General features: G+C 40.6%; 1 protein-coding gene across 1 annotated transcript in view; it reads left to right on the plus strand.

Moving 5' to 3' along the window:
• LOC134347004 (protein shortage in chiasmata 1 ortholog) overlaps nucleotides 1-24,650 on the plus strand; it is a 145,606-nt gene extending 120,956 nt beyond the window's left edge. Inside the window, exons 27-28 of the mRNA XM_063048979.1 lie at nucleotides 6,217-7,396; nucleotides 23,503-24,650. Coding sequence (XP_062905049.1) covers nucleotides 6,217-7,396; nucleotides 23,503-23,603 — 1,281 coding nt within the window. The 3' untranslated portion in view covers nucleotides 23,604-24,650. The remainder of the gene's footprint in view (nucleotides 1-6,216; nucleotides 7,397-23,502) is intronic.
• Nucleotides 24,651-25,583: the final 933 nt, after the last annotated feature.

A 25,583-nucleotide genomic window follows, 5' to 3' on the forward strand; every position in this document is an offset into this window, starting at 1 on the left:
GGATGACATATGGAAATATACATCTTCCCAACTCCAGTTCTTACTGAGGGCTGTGTACGATGTATTACCAACTCTAACAAACCTGCAGAACTGGGAGAATAACAGAAGACCCAACGTGCCATCTGTGCCAGAAACCAGCCAACCTAGAGCATATTCTTTCTTCATGCCAGGTTGCCCTTTCCCAGGGACGGTACAAATGGAAGACACTACCAGGTTTTGAGAGCACTTGCCCACACTTTGGAGACAGAGAGGAAAAAAGACCGCAAAAAGGACAGCTAACCAAACTTCATCAACTTCATCAGGACAGGGGAACATGCTGCAGCAACAAACAAGCGTAGAGACAGTATCCTGAGCATGGCAAAGGACCGGGAGATGAAGGTCGATCTTGAAAAGAAGCTGGTGTTCTCACCAATAGTAGAGACCACACTTCGACCAGACGTTCTACTATTGTCAGAGAGTGCAAAGCTCGTGGTGATAGAACCAACAGTACCATGGGAGACCCAATGCAAGAGGCTCATGAGAGGAAGCTTGCGAGGTACGAAGACCTGGTGGTGGACTGCGGATGGCAAGGCTGGCAGACGTGCAACTTCCCTGTTGAAGTGAGGGCAAGAGGATTTCCCGTCATGTCATGCTGGAAGATGATGGCAGCTTTAGGGATACAAGGGAGAACCAGGAAGAGAGCCATTAACACCATGGCCCAAGCAGCAGAGAGAGCGTCCAGTTGGCTTTGGCTGCAAAGGGATGACAGTAGCTGGGTGTCTGACTGTTGGGGGTAGAAGACTGATCACCCTCTGCTGTCCCACCATCCCGAGGATGTTCCGGGTTAGGGGATGAAACGTCTGAAGACGCATGGACCTAGCTGATGACTCGACAGTCCAGCATGAGAAACATCACAGCTGTTTAAGGTAATAGATAGGATATTTATGACATTGGAGAGGGTTCAAAGGAGGTACACCAAAATGATTCTGGGATTGAAAGGGTTGTCATATGAAAAGTGTTTGATGGCTCTTGGCCTATACTCGCTGGAATTTAGAAGAATAAGGGGGGTGGGGGGGAATCTCATTGTAACATCAAATGTTGAAAGGCCTAGATAGAGTGGATGTGGAGAGGATGTTTCCTATAGAGGGGCGGTCTAGGACCAGAGGGCTGAACCTTAGAATAGAGGGGCGTACATTTTGAATGGACATGAGAAAGAATTTCTTTAGCTAAAGGTTGGAGAATGTGGAGAATTCATTGCCACAGGTAGCTGTGGAAGCCACATTATTGAGTGTATTTAAGGCGGAATTTGATAGATTCTTGATATGTCACAACATGAAAGGTTACGGGGAGAAGGTTGGAGAATGGAGTTGAGAGGGAAATGGATCAGCAGTGATCAACTGATGGAGCGGATTCGATGGGCCAAATGGCCTAATTCTGCTCCAATGTCATTGATAATGTCAGATGTTGCAGGCCTTTTCCCCTTGTTTGTTGGCGTAGCAGTGGCAGTGGAACTATGTGTCCTTGGTTGTGGCGAGTACTAGGTCTCAAGCCGTGGGCTTGCCTGCTGCTGCAGTCCAGGAGTGGAGACGCTGGAGGTGGTGAAGCACAAAATTCATGCTCAGTTGGGGGTTGGCTTCACCCATCAATGCTGCCCTCCAGTGTTTGATCAGTGGATTGGCAAGCTGGATTGTGTGTGTGCATTTGTCTGCAGAATGGCAGGAAATGCACCATCAATTTGCAGACTATGGCACTCAGGGACCTGGGCTATATTTTTTTTCATGACTGTTATGTTTGCTTGCTGTCTTGAATGTGCTTTGTGTGCCTTGTGCTGTGTGGTACTGTATGCCCTTTGGCCCCAGAGGAACGCTGTTTTATTTGGCTGTATTCATGTATGGTTGAATGATAATTAAACTTGAATTTCAACTTATGGTCCTATGACATTACTATCGCTAAATCCTTCAACATCAACAGTGAAGAGGCAGACATTATTGACTAGAAATTATTGTTAAGTTTATGGGATATCTGTTTGGTTGCCTTTAGGAAAGCTCTACTTAAGCTGCTTCAGTACTTCTGATGGTATTCCCACAGTGCTGTGAGAAGAGCATTCAGGACTGCTTTGCACCCAGTAACAATGACAATGAGACAATATATTAATATATATGATTATGAGGACACGCAGTCCCCTTTTATTGTCATTTAGTAATGCATGCATTAAGAAATGATAAAATGTTTTTCCAGAATGATAGCATGAAAAACACATGAGAAACCGACTTAAAAACTAATAAAATCCACATAATTATAACATATGGTTACAACAGTGCAAAGCAATACCGTAATTTGATAAGAACAGACCATGGCACAGTAAGAGTCTCAAAGTCTCTCAAAAGTCCCATCATATCATGCAGACAGTAAACCTCCAGCACCGCCAACTTGCCGATGCAGCATCCCGGAAACATTCGACCACAGTCTGACTCCGAGTCCGCATTTCAGAAGTTACTCCAGATGTTCCTCTGCGCTTCTCGCGGCTGTCTCCATCAAATCCGGATTGTGCACGGCCCCTAGTTACACATACGATATCATTCGGAACGGCCGCATACTACTTTATTAATGTAAAGTATTCCAGTTTAGATTGCTGTGTGACTTGGAGTGGAACCTACAAGTGATGGTGTTCCAAATGGCTGCTGCTTGTGTTAGTCTTAATAGGAGAGGTTATATGATTGGGAGGAGTTGTTCAGGTAGCCTTGACAATGCACACTACTGCCACGGTGCTCTAGTGGTGTAGGTAAATGGTATGGTGGATGAGGTACCAATCAAGCAAGTTGCATTGTGGATTTGCTTTGAATCTTTTGAGTGTTGTTGAAGCTGAACATAGCCAGGCAAGTGAGAAGCATATTACACAAGAGATTTGGCAGATACAGGAAATCCAGCGTAACATCATCTATGGAGAGGAATAAAGAGACAATGTTTCAGGCCGAGTCTCAATGAAAGGTCTTCGCCCAAAACATTGACTCTTTATTCCCCTCCATAGATGCTGCGAGATCTGCTAAGTTCCTCCAGCATTTGTGTATGACACATTGAACTCTTTATTTGTACCTTGTGGATGGTGGAAAGAATTTGGAATATGATGAGTCATCCAGTACAGAATAACCAGCCTCTGACGTGTTCTTGTAGCAACAGTATTTTAAATGTTTCCATCTGAGTTTCTGGTCAAATGAGTTTACCAGGATGCAAGTCGGAATGACTTAGCAAAGTAATGCCATTGGATGTCAGAGTTAGGTGGTTAGACTCACTGAAATTAGAGATCGTTACTGCCTGCCACATGTGTAATGCAAATGTTTGAAGCCTATATTTGAATGTTATCTGGTCTGCATGCAGGAATGAGCTACTTTGAGGAGTTGTGAAGGAATTGAATATTGTGCAATTACCACTAACATCCCAGGTCTGTGCTTATGATGGAAGGAAAGTCATTGGGGAAGCAGCCAAAATGATTAGGCCTAGAATTCTATCTTGAGGCTACAAGAGTAATTCAAAAGCTGGATATTCTGCAGAGGTTAGATTATTCTCCACAAAATATCCATCACCATTTTAAACATTTGTTTGGTCCATTGTGGTTGCAGGGCTTACCACCTACATAATACACTGCTGCAATTAACCAAGATTTCCTTGCAACCCTGTGACCTCCACCACCTAAGACACTAAAGATATTTAATAGAATTTTCTCTCAAAAAGCATTGTGAGAGTACCATTCTACAAAGATTACAATTGTTCAAAGAGACACCCATGGAGACTTCCTTGAGCCCAAGGCGGATAGGCAGAAAATCTAGGTCTGCAATGTCCATGGCCTATGAATGAACTGAGTGGAAACTCCAGCAGAACAACATGAGAGAGGTCTGGAGTGGGATGAGGACCATTACTGGGAAGGCAGTGTGGACAGGGCCAACGAACTTAACCTGTTCTTTAACAGGTTTGACTTTGTGGCCCCTGCCCATCCTCCACATGAGTCTTCTGTTGTCGACCCCCAACCAACACATATTCCACTCTCCCCTCCTACCACACCTCACAGTCCCCCACCCTGCTCTCATGACTATACCCCTTCCCCACACGAAACCACCACGGTGGGCTTCACAGCTGAACAGGTGAGAAGACAGCTGAAACGTCTCAACCCAAGCAAGGCTGCAGGACCAGATGGTGTCAGTTACCAGGGTGCTCAAAGCCTGTGCCCCTCAGCTATGTGGAGTACTTTGCCATGTCTTCAACCTGAGCCTGAGGCCCCGGAGGGTTCCTGTACTGTGGAAGACGTCCTGCCTCGTCCCTGTGCTGAAGACGCCACGCCCCAGCGGCCTCAATGACTACAGACCGGTGGCATTGACCTCCCACATCATGAAGACCCTGGAGAGACTTGTTCTGGAGCTGCTCCGGCCTATGGTCAGGCCACACTTAGATCCCCTCCAGTTCACCTACCAGCCCCAACTAGGAGTTGAGGATGCCATCGTCTTCCTGCTGAACCGTGTCTATGCCCACCTGGACAAGCCAGCGAGCACTGTGAGGGTCATGTTTTTTGACTTCTCCAGTGTGTTCAACACCATCCGCCCTGCTCTGCTGGGGGAGAAGCTGACAGCGATGCAGGTGGATGCTTCCCTGGTATCATGGATTCTTGATTACCTGACTGGCAGACCACAGTACGTGTGCCTGCAACACTGTGTGTCCGACAGAGTAATCAGTAGCACCGGGGCTCCACAGGGAATTGTCTTGTCTCCCTTTCTCTTCACCATTTACACCTCGGACTTCAACTACTGCACAGAGTCTTGTCATCTTCAGAAGTTTTCGGATGACTCTGCCATAGTTGGATGCATCAGCAGGGGAGATGAGGCTGAGTACAGGGCTACGGTAGAAAACTTTGTCACATGGTGTGAGCAGAATTATCTGCAGCTTAATGTGAAAAAGACTGAGGAGCTGGTGGTAGACCTGAGGAGAGCTAAGGTACCGGTGACCCCTGTTTCCATCTAGGGGGTCAGTGTGGACATGGTGGAGGATTACAAATACCTGGGGATACGAATTGACAATAAACTGGACTGGTCAAAGAACACTGAGGCTGTCTACAAGAAGGGTCAGAGCCGTCTCTATTTCCTGAGGAGACTGAGGTCCTTTAACATCTGCCGGACGATGCTGAGGATGCTCTACGAGTCTGTGGTGGTCAGTGCTATCATGTTTGCTGTTGTGTGCTGGAGCAGCAGGCTGAGGGTAGCAGACACCAACAGAATCAACAATCTCATTCATAAGGCCAGTGATGTTGTGGGGATGGAACTGGACTCTCTCACGGTGGTGTTTGAAAAGAGGATGCTGTCCAAGTTGCATGCCATCTTGGACAATGTCTCCCATCCCCACTACATAATGTACTGGTTGGGCACAGGAGTACATTCAGCCAGAGACTCATTCCACCGAGATGCAACACAGAGCATCATAGGAAGTCATTCCTGCTTGTGGCTATCAAACTTTATAACTCCTCCCTTGGAGGGTCAGACACCCTGAGCCAATAGGCTGGTCCTGGACTTATTTCCTGGCATAATTTACATATTACTTTTTAATTATTTATGGTGCAACTGTAACGAAAACCAATTTCCCCCGGGATCAATAAAGTATGACTATGACAATGAATTAAAAATGTTTAGAACTTGCAGCATTGTACACACGCAACACCTTACTGCAGCCCATAATAACTTGGCGGTTTTGATGTTTTATTTTACTGGCATAAACTATTAGGGGGTACGATAACTGCTGTTAATACTAATACTCAAAGTATTCCTTATTTTCAGAAAAATAATCTTCCTATAGAAAGAGTCAAGATTATTGAAATTACATAGGCCTCATTTTCATACTTGTGATCTTTTGCTATTTTGAATATAACATGTTTTTGAAAATATAATCACACCAAATTTTAAATTAAAGCATATGAATAGTAAATTACAAATCCAATGAAAGACCACAAGGCACATGAGTGATGATTATTGAAATTACATGGGCTACTTTCTTTCTGCTTGTGATCTTTTACTATTTTGAATATAACATGTTTTTGAAAATATAATCACACTAAATTTTAAATTAAAACGTACGAATAGTAATATTACAAAACCAATGAAAGACCACAAAGCATATGTTGTAATTATGGTTTCATTTTATATTTTAATTTCATGATGCCCATTCTTTGTTGAGTTTTTGTAATGACAATTGTTATTCTAGCTTTTCAGCGAGATTACTGCATTACATCATTTTAGCTCATCCCAGGAAACAAGAAAATCTTCTGAACAAAATGTGTTATGCTTTAGCTCTTCCACATCTGAAATGGCTGGCCATCAGTTTTATCCAGACAATGAAATGGTGAAGAATATCTACTCTACCAAAGAGAGACCTAAAGCATCAGAAGGTCTGAAAATTTCTAGTACTCATGGAGCAAGGAATCTGTGGGAATCTGATAACATTTCCTTGGATGCACCACCTCAGAACTTAAGTTCAGTTTTCAAAGCCAGCACAGTTACCGTTTCACCAAGCTACTGGTTGAATAACTGCAAGCAGTCAGAAAGCAGGGAAATGTCAGTAAACCTGGTGAGTGACGAAGTTGACCTACATCATTGTTTTGAAAATTTGCAAAATAATGATGAGGTAGAACACAGAAACAGTGCCAGCTCTAGGAACATTCTTCCACTTGCAAGCTCTCACCAGTTAGGTTCACTGAGCAATAAATTATTTGATCCACTGAGTCATTTAGTATCAGAGAATAACTCCGATCTTGTGGATACTGACATTTATTTTAAAAAGACTGATGTGCCTCCAGTGGATTGTATTTACATGGGTGGGCACACACAGACTGAAGAAAATAAGTTTGAGAAAAGTCTACAAGACACAGGCAATAATTCACAATATGGCTTCTTTTCTCGGCAAGATATGGGTGTTCTTCCCCATGGGTTGAATGGCAAGTCTAATAACTTTGTAACAACGCATAAGGAATTGACTGAGACATATCATCCAATGAACTCTAATCATGTTTTCCCATTCTCAACTAAAAAACATTTGGATGATACGTTTTACGCATTCAATGAACCTTTCTGTCACCAGAACAGAGCTAAAGGGACTAACCTTGAACGGTTGCCAAGTGGTAGACCTAAGTTTACAGATTATGACTCACTTAGTTTTGACAAACCTGACATTTGTAACAATGTTTATTTTCACCATAAAGCAAGTGATTTTTTCAATGATATTGCGGAAGAGCATACCTTCAATCAAGAATCTGTTAAAAGAAAAGGACAGAAAAGACAGTACATAGCAACAACTATGAATGAGTGGACAAGGTCTCTTTCTAATAGTATGGAAGAATCTTTTTCAGATACTGAAGCATTTTTTCCACATTCAGCAAGTTCACCAGGTAACTACTCATTTACTTTTATGCCAGCTGCTAACTTTGATGTACTCTTTAAAGCAAAATGTGATTATCTTTTTAAAAAAAACATTACTTTTAATTTTCCTTTCATTTTTACCATGAACTGAAATTCCTAATTCTTTAAAGTTTTAACCAAAACGAGAAAGCTTCATGGAGTATGGAAAAACCCCTATTTCACAGCTCTAATCATATTGGGCCAGTTGGTGGTGTCGTGGCATCAGCACTGGACTTCAAGGCAGATAGTCCTGAGTACAAACCCAGCCATGTCCCAATCTGAGCAGCAGCAGTATCTGCGCGGAGGAAGGCCTGGCAATCTACTGCCTTATCTTCCCATGAAAACCCTATGGACCCTGTAGTCCATAATAGGGTCCATATTATTATTCCATAATATCATGAAGAGCTGGACTTGATTTAATGACCAAACAGCAACAACAAGGCTAATGGGCCTAATACATAGTACAGTGCAGTTCAGGCCCTTTGGCCCTACTCCGTTCCCTCGTACACAGCCCTTAACCATCCATTTTTCTTATATCCATGTACCTACAGTATTTAAGAATTGTGTCTCTATTGTGTCAGTCTCTACCACCACTCCTGGACCTCCAGGCACACCTCATTCTGTGGCTTCAAAGTTCAAAAACTAAAATTTATTATATCACTACATAGCAATCCTGGGATTCTTTTTCCTACAGGCATACTTAACAAACCTATAGAACAGTAACTGCAAACAGAATCAATGAACAACAAATTGTGCAAAATACAAATATAAATAAATAGCAATAAATAATGAGTATGACATAAAAGAACATGAAATAACAAGATAAAGAGTCCTTAAAGTGAGACCACCAGTTGTAGAAACACCAGAAATAGAATGAGTGTAGTTTTTGTTCAAAAGCCTGATGGTTGAGGGGTAGTGACTGTTCTTGAACCTAGTGGTGCAGGTCCTAAGGCACTTGTACCTTCTACCTGATGGCAGCAGCAAGAAAAGAGCATGGCTTAATACTTAATCTAAGAATTCTTTCTCAAGACATGCCTCCAAACAGAAAATTTGATATAGATAGGTCACCAGAAGTGGTCTCATGTATGAACCAATTATTAGACTCTGAATTCAGTCTTTGCAAATATTTTTATAGGTATTCTAAACAGTGCTGCAAGATCCAGTTGGAATTGTTCCATATTAAAATAAGTTCAGTACAGTATTTCAATATGTCATCTATCATTCTTCCAAATTTCCAAGCTATCCTTCTTTAACAAAGGCATATCAAAAAAATCACCCTTCAACAGGCCCACTGCAATGCTATCAAAGGCTTGGCTTACTCCCAGGATTGTCTGCATTGCTCTCAAGTAAGGTGGCTTTTAAAATTCATTTCGATAGCTTTCAACTGTTTTTGTGATGTGGCCTTAGACTGCACACCTGCTAAGTAATGATATTTTAGTTTCCATGGATAAGTGAGGAATGTTTGTTCTTAATTAAATGTTCATGTAAATGGAAAATAGACGATGGAGAGAGGAGGTCATCAATGGCCTATGCTCCACTAGGAGCTAAGGGTCCATGAAGAAGAATAAATGGAAAATTATTATATTGAATAATCCTGTTGAGTTAATGCTGGCTGCTTTTGACGTAGGGCAGATGATTACAATAAGTTCACAAACTATAATGTCCTACAACCAACTAATAGATTATAAATAGGTTGTGTTTAGTTTTTTTCATTAATAAAGGTATGAAAGCTTTGATATTTTTTAAAAAATCAATTTTAGTCTGTACATGACTTGAAATCAAACAGTTAAACGAGCATGCAAACCTCAAATTGAACAGAAAAACAATGCCCTGTGTGTTACATGCTATCATTAATAGAATGAGCAAAAAAAGTCACAGAATAGGAGGCAATCCATTGTGCAGAGTCTTAACAAGAATCATACAGCAAGATCTCTCCTTATATCCCTTAAATTTCACTTTATATTTAATGTAATTTAGGATGCATCCAACTAGCTTTAAATGTAAAAATGGTTCTACCTCAGACAGTGAGTTCCAGACCCTACCAACTAAAGGTTTAGCCCTGTAATAGTTTTATAATTCTCTTGTTCTTGTATAATAAATAAGGATATTGGAGATTCTCTATTACAGGTATTATGTTTACAAATGCAGATCTGAAAATCCATCTTTGACAATGACAGTCTTTTTTATGATTAGATTGAGAGTATGAATACAACTGGGGAATCATGGACTTATTAAAGATAGACAGACATAATAATGATTAAAAGCAAGGTGATGGGAAGTTTATTAACTGTATGTATGTCAAAGGAGGTGAACATAAAATATAAGTGCTAAAAAGAAATTTAAAGTTAATCCATGGAAAGAACATGCGTTTTCACAGTAAAAATAAATGTTAATAAAGAAATTAATGGGTCTTAAGACAGATAAAATCTCCTGGTGATTTTGCTACAAGAGAATTAGGGCACTATAAATCAAAAAAAAATTGTACCAGCATTAGTTCTCACCGTAAGGAGCTTTGTTGTTCAGAAATCGGCAAAATAGAATTGAAAAATTGCTGATAGTTCTCCAGTGGTCAAGAAGAGTCAGAGGAAGAAATTAGAGAACAGGTCTGTTAGTAATGGGGAAATTAGTAGATTGTATCATTAAGAAAAGAATGGCTAAGTATTTGTGTAAATTTGAACCGAACTAGAGTGGCTTTAATAAAAGAATCCACGAGTCTAATTTAATTAAATGTTTTGAAGAAGTCTACGATAAGGTAGACAAAAGAAGGGTGATTGGTGCTTTCCATGTGGCCTTTGATTAGGCTCCATTCAAAAGGTTTTTAGAATTTATTTTCTCGGGAAATGGGCATTACTGGCAAAGCCAACGTTTATTATTCATGCAACGCACACAAAAATGCTGGTGGAACGCAGCAGGCCGGGCAGCGTTTACATTTATTATTCATTCTTATTTCCATTGAAGAGTTAGTCGTGAGCCACTGATAACTCCCCAGTTCTAGACTTCTCAGCCATGGGAAACACCTTCCCTAAATCCACTTTGTCAATCCTGTAAGAACTGAAAATTAAGTTACAAAATCAAATTCGTTATCAATGACATGTCGTGAAATAGTTGTTTTGTTGCAGCAGTACAGTGCAATACGTACATACAGTGGCATGCAAAGGTTTGGGCACCCCTGGTCAAAATTTCTGTTACTGTGAATAGCTAAGCGAGTAAAAGATGACCTGATTTCCAAAAGGCATAAAGTTAAAGATGACACATTTCTTTAATATTTTAAGCAAGATTACTTTTTTATTTCCATCTTTTACAGTTTCACAATAACAAAAAAGGAAAAGGGCCTGAAGCAAAGTTTGGGCACCCTGCACGGCAGTACTTAGTAACACCCCCTTTGGCAAGTATCACAGTTTGTAAACGCTTTCTGTAGCCAGCTAAGAGTCTTCCAATTCTTGTTTGGGGGATTTTCGCCCATTCTTCCTTGCAAAAGGCTTCTAGTTCTGTGAGATTCTTGGGCTGTCTTGCATGCACTGCTCTTTTGAGGTCTATCCACAGATTTTCGATGATGTTTAGGTCAGAGGACTGTGAGGGCCATGGCAAAACCTTCAGCTTCGTCTTTTGATGTAGTCCATTGTGGATTTTCAGGTGTGTTTACAATCATTATCCTGTTGTAGAAGCCATCCTCTTTTCATCTTCAGCTTTTTTTACAGATGGTGGAATGTTTGCTTCCAGAATTTGCTGGTATTTAATTGAATTCATTCTTCCCTCTACCAGTAAATGTTCCCCGTGCCACTGGCTGCAACACAAGCCCAAAGCATGATCGATCCACCCCCGTGCTTAACAGTTGGAGAGGTGTTCTTTTCATGAAATTCTGCACCCTTTTTTCTCCAAACATACCTCTGCTCATTGCAGCCAAAAAGTTCTATTTTAACTTCATCAGTCTACAGGACTTGTTTCTAGCAATCCTACGACCAGTTCTCTCAGAAAGTTTTCTTGGTCTTCCAGAAGTCAACTCGACCTCCACCTTTCCTGTTGACTGCCATTTCTTAATTACATTACGAACTGAGGAAACGGCTACCTGAAAATGATTTGCTATCTTCTTATAGCCTTCTCCTGCTTTGTGGGCATCATTTATTTTCATTTTCAGAGTGCTGGGCAGCTGTTTAGAGGAGCCCATGGCTGCTGCTTCTTGGGACAAGGTCTGAGGAGTCAGGGTAATTATAAAGCTTTGAAATTTGCATCACTTGGCCTTTCCTAATGATGATCGTGAACAAGCCATAGCCTTAACAAGCTAATTAAGGTCTGAGACCTTGGTAAAAGTTATCTGAGAACTCAAATCTCTTGGGGTGCCCAAACTTTTGCATGGTGCTCCTTTCCTTTTTTTCACTCTAAAATTGTACAAAACAAAAATAATACACTAATCTTGCTTAAAATGTTGAAGAGAATGTTTCTTTAACTTTCTGACTTTTGGAGATCAGTTCATCTTCTACTCACTTAACTATTCACAGTAACAGAAATTTTGACCAGGGGTGCCTAAACTTTTGCATACCACTGTAAAATATGCTATAAATTACAATAAGAATAGTGAGGTAATGTTCATAATTTCAGTGATTGTTCATAAATTTAGCAAAGTGGAAGAAGCTATTCCTAAATTGTTAAGTGTCTTCAGGCTCCTGTACCTCCTCTCAGATGGTAGTAATGAGAAGAGGGCATATCCTGGGTGGCATGTGTCCTTAATGATGGATGCCATCTTTTTGAGGCATTGCCTTTTGAAGCTGATGGGGAGGTTAAGGCCAGTGAAGGAGATGGCTGAGTTTACAGCCTTCTTCAGTTTTTTCTGATCCTGTGCAGTGGCTCCTCCATACCAGACAGTAATGCATCCAGTTAGAATGCTCTGTATGGTACATCTGTAGACATTTGCTGAAGTCTTTGGTGATATACCAAATCTCCTCAAACTACTGATGAATTACAGCTCCTTTATGATTGCATCAATGTGTTGTGCTCAGGCTAGATCCTTAGAGATGTTGATACCCAGGAATTTGAACTGTTCAATTTCCACTGCTACCCCCGCAATGAGGATTGGTATATGTGTTCCATCAACTTCCCCTTCCTGAAGTTCACAATCAATTCATTGGTCTTACTGACATTGAGTGTGAGGTTGTTGTTGTGATACCACTCAACCAGCTAATCTGTCTCGCTCTTCTACACCTCCTCATTGCCATTTGCAATTCTGCCACAGCGTTTGTGTCATCGGTGAATTTATAGACATTATTTGCACTGTGTCTAGCCACACAATCGTGTACAGACAGTAGAGCAGTGGGCTAAGCATGCATCCTTGAGGTTCACCTGTGTTAACTGTCAGAAGGGAGGATATGTTATTTACTGTAGATCCACACTGACTGTGGTCTCCTGCTGAGGAAGCCAAGGATCCAGTTGCAGAGGAAGTACAGAAGCCCAGGTTTTGAAGCGTGTTGGTTAGTACTGAGGAGGTGATTGTGTTGAATGCTGAGCTGTAATCAATAAGTAGCAGCCTAAAATTAGGTATTGTTGTTGTTCAAGTGGTCCAAAACTGAGATAGTCTCTCATTCTTACAAACTCCAAACAACACAGGTTTAATCTACTCAATCTACCCTGTTATGGCAAGCCCACCATCATTGAAACCAGTCTGGTGAACAATTGCAATCTCTTGAGATCACGTATATCCTTTTTCAGGTAGGGAAGCCAAATCCAGGCACAAATCTCTACCAAGCCTCTTAATTCTTTTACTCAAATATTCTTTTAATGAAGGCCAATATACCATCCACCTTCCAGTCGCTTGCTTCATCTGCCTGTCTGCTTTTAGTGAATTGTAAACAAGGACAGCTGGGCCTTTTTACCATCAATGTGTCTGTATCTATCACAGTTTAAAAATATTCTTGCTTTACTGTTTGGATGAGCTTACATTATTCCACATTATATTTCATTTGTCATGTTGTTGCCCACATACTTCGCTTGTCAATATCCTTCTCCCTGCTGAAAATCCAACCTGGTTCTGTGTTGTCAGCAAACTTGGCAAATGAGCAGAATTGCTGGTATAGATCAAATTGCCTGGGCTGAAGTTCCCATGCCTGGGGTATTTTGTTAGTCACTGTTAGCTAAATTAACAGACCCATTTATTCTCACTCATTGCTTTCTGTGTGTTACCCAATTCTCAGCCCATGTCTGTAGGTTAAATTGATGATGGAGTACTATTCAAGCAAGTTGTTTTGTCCTGTAACACATACAAAATGCTGGAGGAACTCAGTAGGTAAAGCAGCATCTGACCTGCTGAGTTCCTCCAGCATTTTGTATATGGTACTGTGGATTTCCAGCATCTGCAGAATCTCTTGTGTTCATGCTTTGTCCTGTAAGGTGCTGAGCTTCTTGAGTGTCATAGGAGTACACTCATCCAGAAAAGAAAAGTATTTTATCACACTTCTGTGCCTCATTGATGTTGGAAAAATATCAGGGTGTCAGGATGGATGTGAATCGCTCACCACAAGATACTCAGCCCCTCATCTACCTTTGTAGCCGCAATGTTTGCATTGGTTATCCAATATTTACTTTTGAAGACTTGGTAATAGTTAAACTGAAATAATAGCACATGAATTTAGAAATGTCTTTTGAATTTGGATTAGAGGTAAGAGACACAGAACAAACAAGCAAACAAGTGTAGGCTATAATATTTGTTCAAGACTGAATTCTAATGTGACAAGCTGTGGAATCAACTGCAGCAAACTTCATTAAAATATGTCAGAGTAATTTTTAATTGGTAAGAAACTGGGAACTGCATTGGACCAAAGACTTATGGGCCACGACTCATATTATTCTGAAGTATTTAGAATTAAAATTAATGTTCTTGACATTATGGTAGCATTTCACCATGTAGTACTGAGGAGGTACTATTGGGAAAACATGATTTACTTCATTCAAAGAAAGATGAATGTAGTTAGTTGGCAACAATCATTCCAGCCACAGGACACCGCAGTAAAAAATTCTTAGGACAGCAGTGTAGTTCTGATCATCTTCAGCTGCTACATCAGTTGCAAGGTGAGAATAGTTCAATGATTAATTCCGGTTGCAAATTCTCAGAAATTAAAGTAGCCGTGTCTGGGTCCAGCAAAACCTAAACAACATTAAGTTATGGCCTGATTATGATGAGGAAAGTTTATGCCACAGAATTACCAAGGAATGACCACCTCGATAAGCAAACTTAACAACATTCATGTGCAAAAAGACTGCACTGAAGCTGTCTACAAGATATTGATTTAAAGCAGTGAACTCAAAGGATAAGGCAGCTATGAAATGCATGACAGGTATGGAAGGAAAAGATTCACATGCATACTTAGAAATGTTACGTACAGCAGTTAGGACTGATAAAGGTACATCATAAGGAACTTGTTTCAGTACAAGATATCACTTTAGCTATGCAACTCCTAGAAGCAAATGCAGATGGTTTCCTCAGATGATGAGAAGCACTTACAAGGAGTATATCAGTGTTTTTTAAGAAAACATTTAAGGCTGATTTTGAGAGGAGTATGAAGGCCCAATAAACATGCCTACCCAGTTATCCAGGTTGTTGTATGTATAGAAATAAAAGAACAAACTGATCATTTGTCTAGACTCGGGATTTTAATGGAATTTTGAAGAGGAGTTGTCATCCTATGAAAACAGTAGATAGTTTGCCAGATCTAAGTAAGATTCAACTTTTCATTGTGTTGGCTGCAAGGAACGAGTTGCAGCATGTGGAGCTTGATTAGGACAGCTCATATCTAAACTTTCTTTTCCACTACAGCATTCAATTGATACCACCAACTGCAGCTTAGTAAAATAGAAATATTATTGACCTATATTCATTGATATTAGGTCTAGTTCCAGGAAAACCCTATCCAATAACTCTTCACAGTGATGAGATCTGAAGACTGCAGTAGTTCACTAAGGCAGCTCACTAAATATTTTCAAGGGAGAATTAATTATAGCCAATAAATGCCAGCAGTTCTCATATCTGAAAATGATTTTTAAAACATTGAAGTCTAAATTTTTACCTGTTTATAGTTTCTACGAAGTACTGAGTTCTAAGCAAATTTGAAAAATAAAGTATAATTATAAATGAATTGTATATTAACAGAGATATAGAACAACAGTGTTTTATTGATCAGTTGAGCAAGAATCTCTTAAGCTTTGCCTCAGTTGATCAAATTCCTGTTCCTTAAAATGCACACGTCATTGTCTTGAACATAGAGTAATATAACTGTGACTATTGCTAAAATTTTACAGTTCTGGAATTAAAGGTTTGTTAAGAATGAACAAGACTTCCATCTGAATATTTGAAGTCATAGAACCAGAGAATGATACAGCACAGAGAAAGGACATAGGGCCTACTGAGTCCTTATCAGGTTTGTGTAAGAGCAAAGAGTTCACCCCATCTCCTACTACTGTTCTGCAAATTCTTTAATCTCAATACTCACGCAATTCCTTCCTTAACAATGCTATTGAATCTATGTTGGCTATGATCTCTAGCAGAGCATCCTAGATTATTGTCACACATTGTGTAAAGGTGCTTCTCCTCATGTCACTTTTGTTTTTTAGCAATTCACCTTCATTCCATACATCCACTTTCTTAAATCTTCCTGGGAACTGGAAACAGTTTTTCTCTAACTACTCTGCCTAATCATTCATGATTCATATACTTACGTTTGTAGATTAGATCCCCTAACAGCCCCTTTATTCCAAGGGAAACATTCCCAGTTCCTCCAGTTTATCCACATTTGAAAGTCCCTTAGGCTTTTTCAATAAATTTCTTCTGCATCATCTGTAAAGTGTGGCACCCAGAATTGTACATGCTATTCCAGATGTGGCCAAACTAATATTTTATAAAGCTCTGTCGTGATTCCTTTGGTCTTGTACTCTGCACAGTCCCTCTGTTCTATTTATTTATTTAGAGATACAGCACGGAATAGACCCTCTGGCCCTCCGAGCTGCAGCATCCATCAGCCCCCGATTTAACCCTAACCTAGTCATGGGACAATTCACCAGTATGCCTTTGGACTATGGGAGAAAACTGGAGCACCCAAAGAAAACCTATGCTTTCCTTGGGGAGGATGTATAGACTCCTTACAGTGAACGCCAGGATTGAACTGCAAACTATTAAACCTTAAGCTGTAATGGCATTGCACTAACCAGTATGCTACTGTTGCAAGCAACACACGTAAAAGTTGCTGGTGAGCGCAGCATCTCGAGACTCGTCTCGGCCCAAAACGTCGACTATAGCTCTTCCTAGAGATGCTGCCTGGCCTGCTGCGTTCACCAGCAACTTTATGTGTGTTGGTTGAAATTCCAGCATCTGACTGTCCTGTCCTCCCATTACCTATACTCACTGACACACGGTACAGGTGATATTCAGGAGTTACCATATTTGAGAATCTGCTTTTCAATCTCCTTCCTAACTCCTTAAAGCATCCCTGATGGATCTCATCTCTTCTGCCTGTTTTGGTTACAGATATGGACCGTAAATTCTGGCTATTTACCCTTCTACCCCAGTGATATCCTTTACCACGACACCGGGGAAACAATATATCACCATCCTGGATTCATATATGCAACCATAGTAATGCCTATTGTCCCCTACCAATACAGTCCCCGAGAACTAGTGTTTAACAATTAGGTTTCAAACTCAGAGCTAGAGCTGTCAATCTCCTGTTTCTTCAATTTTTGATATTGCCAGACATATGGTACATGCTAATGTCAAACTTATTAGTGGCTTTGAATGGTGATGTCTGTACTATGCAAACACATATTTAAATTTCATACTTTGCATTTGAGAAACCACAATGCTGCCTTATGAAAATATTTCATAGCTCATTGTTTACAGCAGACAATGTTGCTCAAAGTCTGTGGTTAAGACACGTGGAATGTTGTTATTGGAACTTAGAATTTTAGAATTTTCTAAATTTTATAATTTTTAGGGTAGAGTTTTAGGGCAGAATGTCCAATATTAACCACTAGCTGTATATTCAAGGAGTTTCATTGATATCTTCGCAGATAAATATAATCATAACATCATAAGACCTAGGAGCAGAATTGGCCCATTTGGCCCATCGAGTCTGTCCGCAATTCCATCATGGCTGATTTATTATCCATCTCAACCCCATTCTCTGCCTTCTCCGATAACACTTGACACTCTGATTAATATAAAAAAAGACTATCAACCTCCATCTTAACTATATCCAATAGTTTGCCTGCAATGAAGTCTGTAACAAAGAATTCCACAGATTCACCACCCTCTGACTAAAGAATTTTACCTCATCTCTGTTCTAAATGGATGTTCCACAAATTCTGAGGCTGCATCTACTGGCCCTAGACTCTTCCCACGTTCTCTCCATATTCACTCTATCCTGTTTTTTCAATATTCAATAGGTTTCAATGAGATCCACCCCCTCGTTCTTCTAAACTCCAGTGAGTACAGACCCAGAGCCATCAAATGCTCTTCATATATTAATCCTTTCATTCTTGGAATCATTCTCGTGAACCTTCTCTGGACTGTCTGCAATGCCAGTACATCCTTTCTTAGATAAGAGACCCAAAACTGCTCACAATACACCAAGTGCAGTCGGAGCAATGCCCTAAAGCCTCAGCATTACATCCTCGCTTTTGTATTTAGTCCTCTCAAAGTGAATGCTAACATTGCATTTGCCTTCCTTACCACCAACTCAACTGCAAGTTAACCTTTAGAGAATCCTGCATGAGAGCATCAATGTCCCTCTAAACTTCTCATTTTTGTATTTTCTCCCCATTTACAGAATTGTCTATGTCTTTATTCCTTCTGCCAAAGTGCATGAACATACACTCCCTAGACTGTATTCCATCTGCCACTTCTTTGCCCATTCCCCCAATCTAAGCCCTTAAGCAGACACCCTGCTTCCGCAGCACTACCTGCCCTTCCAACTTTCTTTGTATCATCTGCAAACATAGCCACAAACCCATCAATTCCTTCATCTAAATCATTAATGTATAATGTGAAAAGAAACAGTCCCAACACCAACCCCTGGAGCGCACCACTAACCACCGGCAGCCAACCAGAAAAGACCCCCTCTATTCCCACTCTTTGCCTTCTGCCAGTCAGCCAATCTTCAGTCCATTCTAAAACCTTTCCCATAACACCACTGGTTACCAACATGGTTAGAGCATTGGCTGATTGGTAGGAGGCAGCTAGTGAGAATAAAAGGATCCTTTTCTGGTTGGCTGCCAACGACTAGTGGTGTTCTGCAGTGGTCGGTGTTGGGACCACTTCTTTTTATGCTGTATATAAATGGTTTAGAATGATGGAGTAGATGGCTTTGTTGCCAAGTTTGCAGATGAAACAAAGATTGGTGGAGGGGCAGAGAGTGTTGAAGAAACAGGTAAGATGCAGAAGGACTTAGACAGATTAGGAGAATGGGCAAGAAAGTGGCAAATGAAATACAATGTTGGAAAATGCATGGTCATGGTCATGCACTTTGGTAGTAGAAATAAACATGCGGACTATTTTCTAAAAGGGGAGGAAATCCAGGAATCTGAGATGCAGAGGGACTTGAGTGTCCTTGTGTAGAACACCCTGAAGGTTAACTTGCAGGTTGAGTCGGTGGTGAGGAAGGCAAATGCCATGTTAGTATTTATTTCAAGAGGTCTGGAATACAAGACCCAAGGATGTGATGCTGAGGCTTTATAAGGCACTGGTGAGGTCTCACCTTGAGTATTGTGAACAGTTTTGGGCCCCTCATCTTAAAAAAGATGTGCTGGCATTGGAGAGGAGCCAGAAGAGGTTCACAAGGATGATTCCAGGAATGAAAAGGTTATCATACGAGGTACGTTTGATAGCTCTGGGTGTGTACTCACTGGAAATCGAAGGATCGGGGGGATCTAAATGAAACCGTTAGAATGTTGAAAGACTAGGCAGAGTAGATGTGGTAAGGATGTTTCCCATGGTGGGGGAGTCTAGGACAAGAGGGCACAGCCTCAGGATAGAAGGGCGCCCTTTCAAAACAGAGATGCGGAGAAATTTCTTTAGCTAAAGGGTGATGAATTTGTGGAATTTGTTGCAACGTGCAGCTGTGGAAGCCAGGTTTTTGGGTGTATTTAAGGCAGAGATTGATAGATTCTTGATTGGACATGGCATCAAAGGTTACGGGGAGAAGGCTGGGAACTGGGATTGAGGAGGAGATAGAAAAAAGGATTAGCCATGATTGAATGGCAGAGCAGACTGGATGGGCCATTCTGCTCCTATGTCTTATGGTCTTATTTTGTTAAGTAGCCTCATGTGTGGCACCTTGTCAAAGGCCTTCTGAAATCCAAGTAAACAACATCTACTGACTCTCCTTTGCCTATTCTGCCTGTTATTTCCTCAAAGAATTCTAACAGATTTGTCAGGCAAGATTTCTCCTCAAAGAAACCATGTTGACCCTGGCCTTTTTATCATGTGCCTCGAAGTACCTCAAAACCTCATCCTTAATAATGGACTCCAGCAGCTTCCCAACCACTTCAGTCTGCACTGGCTGCCTAGTCCCTTCCCCTCTCCTGACAGTCACTGAAGGACTTGTCTCCTGCAACTTAGGGGCAACGACCTCCCTGTAACTCCTATCTATCACCTCTTCATTTTCCTGTATGAGCCAAAGGTCGTCGAGCTACAGCTTCAGTTCTTTAACACAGTCTCTAAGGAGCTGCAGCTTGATGCACTTCATGCAGATGTAGTTATCAGGGAGACAGGAAATCCCTTAAATTTCCCACATCTCACACAAGGGACATACCACTACCTCTGGATCCATTCTCAGCGACCTAGCTATGTACTACCAGAAATCTTCTTACTCCCTTACTTACTTAGAACCTCGGCCTGTGCTTGCCCGAGCCTGTTGCTTAAACCTGTTGAGCCAAAGCCAGACCACGCTAACAAAGCTCACTCACACAATGGCTGCTCTGTTCACACCTCCTTTCTTTTTATTGGCCCCATGCTGATTGCCATCAGCAGAGAAAAAAGCTGAAATACACCCGAGCTCCTTTTAAACCTCACACTGCGTCACCAATGAATTACCCCTCGTGTTGATTGCCATTTCAGAAGTCATTGAATTGCTCTGTTTCTTCTTATTAAGTGGCAATAAGGACAGTTTTATTGGAAATATAAAGAATCTTAAATATTTAAAGAGATTATATCTATTCACTCAACTATCTGTTCAAAACTGTTAGAAAATTTTGAAAACCATATCTGGAGTTCACCTATTATCAGTTGAGAAATTCAGCCCAGAATTCAAAGCTGGTGAAAAGCTTTGTCTAACAATGGGCACAGGGTTTGCTCCTAAATTATGCTGTTCTTTGTTCTAAGTTTGAAGTAAAAATAGCCAGTCAAGATCTAGACTTTTGAGAATTTGACTGTAAATATTAAAGGCATTCAAGATTACATAAAATAGAGACCTAGTCATAATGATAGAACAGCAGAATATTTATTTCCATGCACCAATCTTACTGGGAATGAAAAGCAATTTCCATTACAAAAGAAAATACACAAATTTTATTCCGTACTTACATACTGTATAATTGTTAGTTTAGATTAGATTAGATTATGAGGACATGCAGTCCAATTTTATTGTCATTTAGTAATGCATGCATTAAGAAATGATACAATATTCCTCCGGTGTGATATCACAGAAACACAGGACAGATCAAGACTGAAAAACTTAACAAAAACCACATAATTATAATGTATAGTTACAACAGTGCAACAATACCATAACTTGATGAAGAACAGGCCATGGCACAGTAAAAAAGTTCAAAGTCTCTCAAAAGTCCCACATCTCACGCAGACGGGAGAAGGAAGAAAACTCTCCCTGCCATGCCCGACCACAGTCCAACTCTGAGTCGTCCGAAAACTTCGAGCTCTGATCAGCCCTCTGACCCCGAGTACTGAGCACCATCTCTATCCGAACGCTTCGACCTCAGCCTCAGTCACCAGCAGCAGGCAAATCTGGGGATTTGGGGGCCTTCCCTCCGGAGATTCTCGATCGCACAGTAGCAGCGGCAGCGAACCGGGCATTTCAGAAGTTTTCTCCAGATGTTCCTCTGCGCTTCTCACGTCTGTCTCCATCAAATCAGGATTGTGCACAGCCCCTATTTAACAGATACGATATCATTTCACTGGAGAGCTGCGCGTGCTGCCATCTTATCATCCCACCTCTGCAAAATATTGATCTTCCTTAATCAAGTCCTATGCTATAAATGTTATGATGTCTATTATTCTATTTTTACAACTTGTTAGATTTAGGAATAGAAAATATTTGACACGTCATATTTTTAATAGCACATTGAAAAAGTAAATAATTTTGAATCAACCCAGATTAAAGACTTTTGGCAGTGTGGAGGATCAGTGAGATCTTGGGGTCCATGTCCATAGGCTACTCAAAGCTGCTGCGCAGGTTGACAGTGTTGTTAAGAAGGCGTATGATGTCTTGGCCTTCATCAGCCATGGGATTGAGTTCAAGAGCCCTGAGGTAATGACCTTAGTTAGACCCCACTTGGAGTACTATGTTCAGTTCTGGTCACCTCTTTACAGGAAGGATGTGGATACTAAATAGAAAGTGCACAGGAGATTTACAAATGAACTCTCACAGAATTTATTTTTGTTTAGCGATACAGCGCAGAGTAGACCCTTCCAGCCCTTCGAGCCATGCTGCCCCAGAAACCCCACAACACTCCAATTAACCCTAAACTAATCACAGGACAATTTACAGTGACCAGTTAAACAACCTGGTATGTCTTTGGGCTGTGAGAAGAAACTAGAGCACCTGGGGAAACCCATGCATTCCACAGGGAGGATGTACAGGAACTCTTCACAGAACAGTGCCGGAATGGAACTCCGAACTCTGCAACACCCCAAGCTGTTGAATGATAGAGAACAAAGTTAGATTGTTAATGTAAAATCAGACTTGGCTTTTTGACCAGGTAAGAGGGAACCCAAAGGTTTTTATACTTACAGTAAACGTAAGAGGGTAGCCAGGGAGAGGGCAAGAACACTAAGGAGGAAATTTATGCTGGCATCAGAAGAAATGGGTGAGGTTCTAAATGTGACCTTTGGATTGAAGGAAATGGAGGCTAGTGACATCAAGGAGGTATATGCTGTTACAGTATTCAATGGCATATTGAAATGAAGGGGAAGATGTTGGGTCTTTAGAAAAGCATTGAGGTGGATAAGTGCCTTGGACCTGATGGCATCTATCTCAACTTATTGAGAAAGGCAAGTATAAAATAAATGAAAAGACTTTTAGAAGTAAACGTGTAGGGTTGTATCTTGTCAACACAAGTAGATAAGATAGGGCATATACCATATTTGCTTTTATTGGCTGGGGCATTGAATACAAAAGTTGGAAGTTATGTTGCTGCTGTATAAAATTTTGATTAGGCCATACATAGAGAATTGTGTTTAGTTCTGTTCACACATTACAGGATGCATGTGGAGGCTTTGCAGGGGATGCAAAAGTTCACAAGAAGGCTGCCTTGATTAAAATGTGTTAGCTAAAAGAAGTTGGACAAACTTGGATAATTTCCTCTGACACATTGGGCTGAGAGATTATGCGATGCATACACAGGGCAGCTATTCAGAACCTTTTTTCCTAGGTTGGCAGTGCTTTAAAGTGAGAGGAGGGGAGCTGAAGGGGGGAAAGGAGAATTGCAAAACAAGTTTTGTTTCTTCACAGGGTATAAAATGTCTGGAACAGCCTTCCAGAGGAGGTGGTGGAAGCAGGTATGAAAGTAACATTTAATGGGCATTTTGAGATGCACATAAACAGGCAAGGAATAAGGACCATCTTCAGTTAGATGGGATCAATTTTAATTGACGTCATGGTTGGCACAGATACTTTGGGCTAAAGGGCCCATTCTTGTGTTGTATTGTTCTATGTTCTAATTGCTGCAAGTGAATGAGGGGTGACTGGTATATTTAAAGTGTAGATTGGGTGTAAACTTTTTACTATGTAATAGATTAATATCAGTGCTGAAGTACGGAGTAAGCATTTATGTTTTGGTACCCTTTGGCATAATTTTCAGACCTGTTTTTTGTTCCAATTATTAGAATTTAAATACAGAATTTTACCAGAAGTGAAGAAAAGAAGACTTGCAATTGAAAAAGTTCCTGGAAGAACTGATGGGCAGACTCGCCTCAGATTCTTTTAGAACAATTTTTGAAAACTTCAGTTTTGATTCGATTAATTTAAATATGATGGTTATGCGATGTAAATTGAGAGTTAACCAACAAAATATATGCAAAAGTGTTTTATCAGTTAAAATATTAGATTAACTTTGAACGGTATGCTGAACCTTTTCATGATATTTATCATTTTTATTCATTGTATTGAACATTGTTGAAGTTTTACAGTTGATATGTAAGCAAATGTCATATGAATTATAATCTTGCATGATTGTTTGGTACTACTTATTCCTTTCCTACCATTGTGAAGCTTTGCAAATTCCTTTAAACAGGTTGATGTTAGAGTTAAAAATACATGTGGACTAAGATGTTAACTGTCCTGTGCTATCACCAGTGGGATGATCAGTTGATCTGCCACCTGTCTTCAAGAGTTTTGGCCCGCTTATGATCAAGACTCCCTCGAGGTGGTGGGCCAGCAGTGCTAAAGCATCACCTCCCATTGGTGAGCTTAAAAACTTGGTGTCTGCCTCGAACAGAGTTGTTGGTCACTTCCATCCAACAGATAGTCTGCTCTTCAGGTGTCTATGCAACTACTGAAGGATATGCAGATATGTATACACTGTCTATCTGCCCCTCTGGACATACTTGGTCCACACCCATGCTGATCCTTTTTCTGCTGCCTCAGCTACAGCCCTGCTGGTTGACTTGATCTTTCTTCTAGTGAAGCCAAGGTCACACAGCCACTTCTGAAAAGTGAATGCAATAAACCCACGGCAGCCTACTTCCAATGGATAGCATGAGACCTTCCACCCTCTGATCTTAATTCTGCATGGAAAAATGCCATTCCGATCTCCTCCCTCATGACCAATTCCTTTTCCTTCACATAAATGAAGAATGTTCTGCAAAATTAAAATGAAGGACTTACACTGTATTTCACAATCATTATTCTCTTTAACAATCATAAGAAATAGACTGATTCCAGTGCAAACGATTATTTATTGTTATATGCTTCCCCAGCATTTCTCGGACTATCTATGCGTTGTTTTTCTTCCTTTCAGTTCTTGAACAGTATAGCTCCGTATCTGTATTTTGGTCACTATGTTCTAAGGTAGTGTTTGAAAAATACTAATAAAACATTTGAATGAAGAATCCTTATCATTTTTGAGACTGCCACATGTTACTCACTAATTTGGGTTACTTAAAGAAGAACTTAATTTTTGCTAGGAGTTGAAATTCTAATTTTGTTTTAAAGGATCAAATACAGCATTTTAAAAAAAAACGCTCTCAGCCAAAAGGAAATGCCTTAAACCACAGCATGTCAGCCAACTGCTGTGAAGAATGTACGGTTAAGGTTGCAGGTGAATGACTTTTCATTTCAACTTGACAAACTGGCAGGACCTGTAACATTGAGCTTGCAGCATTTGACTGGTATCAGGACTGTAAAGGTGTGCAATGCTCATGACTTCAGAGGAGATAGTGATGCATTTTAACTACAAGAGGGTCACATTGGAAGGGAGGCAAACACTGTATGTCTATGATCCAAACTCAAAACCAGACCAGAATGATTCAAGTTCCTCCTTCTGTCAGCTTGAGTGTCTGGCTTTGAGTACATAGAAAACTTTACTGTAAACACTATCCACATTTAGGTAATATGATTCTGGATCAAATGCGGGTGAAGTCAAGCCCAACATCTGCACAGATGTATGCTACCAGAAGTCTTGGTGAAATGTTGAAACTCCAACTCCATCTTATCTGTCTGTTTAAATTAGCACCAACATAGGGTGATAGTTTGGTGTGGTATTGCAGCAGGCTATGGTAACATTGTTCAGGTCATGGAGAGGACTTGGCTGCCTAATCTGGTGATTCAGTACAGTACACATGACACCATTTCAGAATCAGCAGGGTTCTGAAGCCCAAGTCAGAATTTGTTCTTTAAACATCACCAGAAAATGAATTAGCCATTGCTGTTTGAGATTTTACTACTTTCAAAATGGTTGCAGCAGTGA

Source organism: Mobula hypostoma, chromosome 5 (genome assembly GCF_963921235.1).
Source record: "Mobula hypostoma chromosome 5, sMobHyp1.1, whole genome shotgun sequence".
Classification (NCBI taxonomy): Eukaryota; Metazoa; Chordata; class Chondrichthyes; order Myliobatiformes; family Myliobatidae; genus Mobula; species Mobula hypostoma.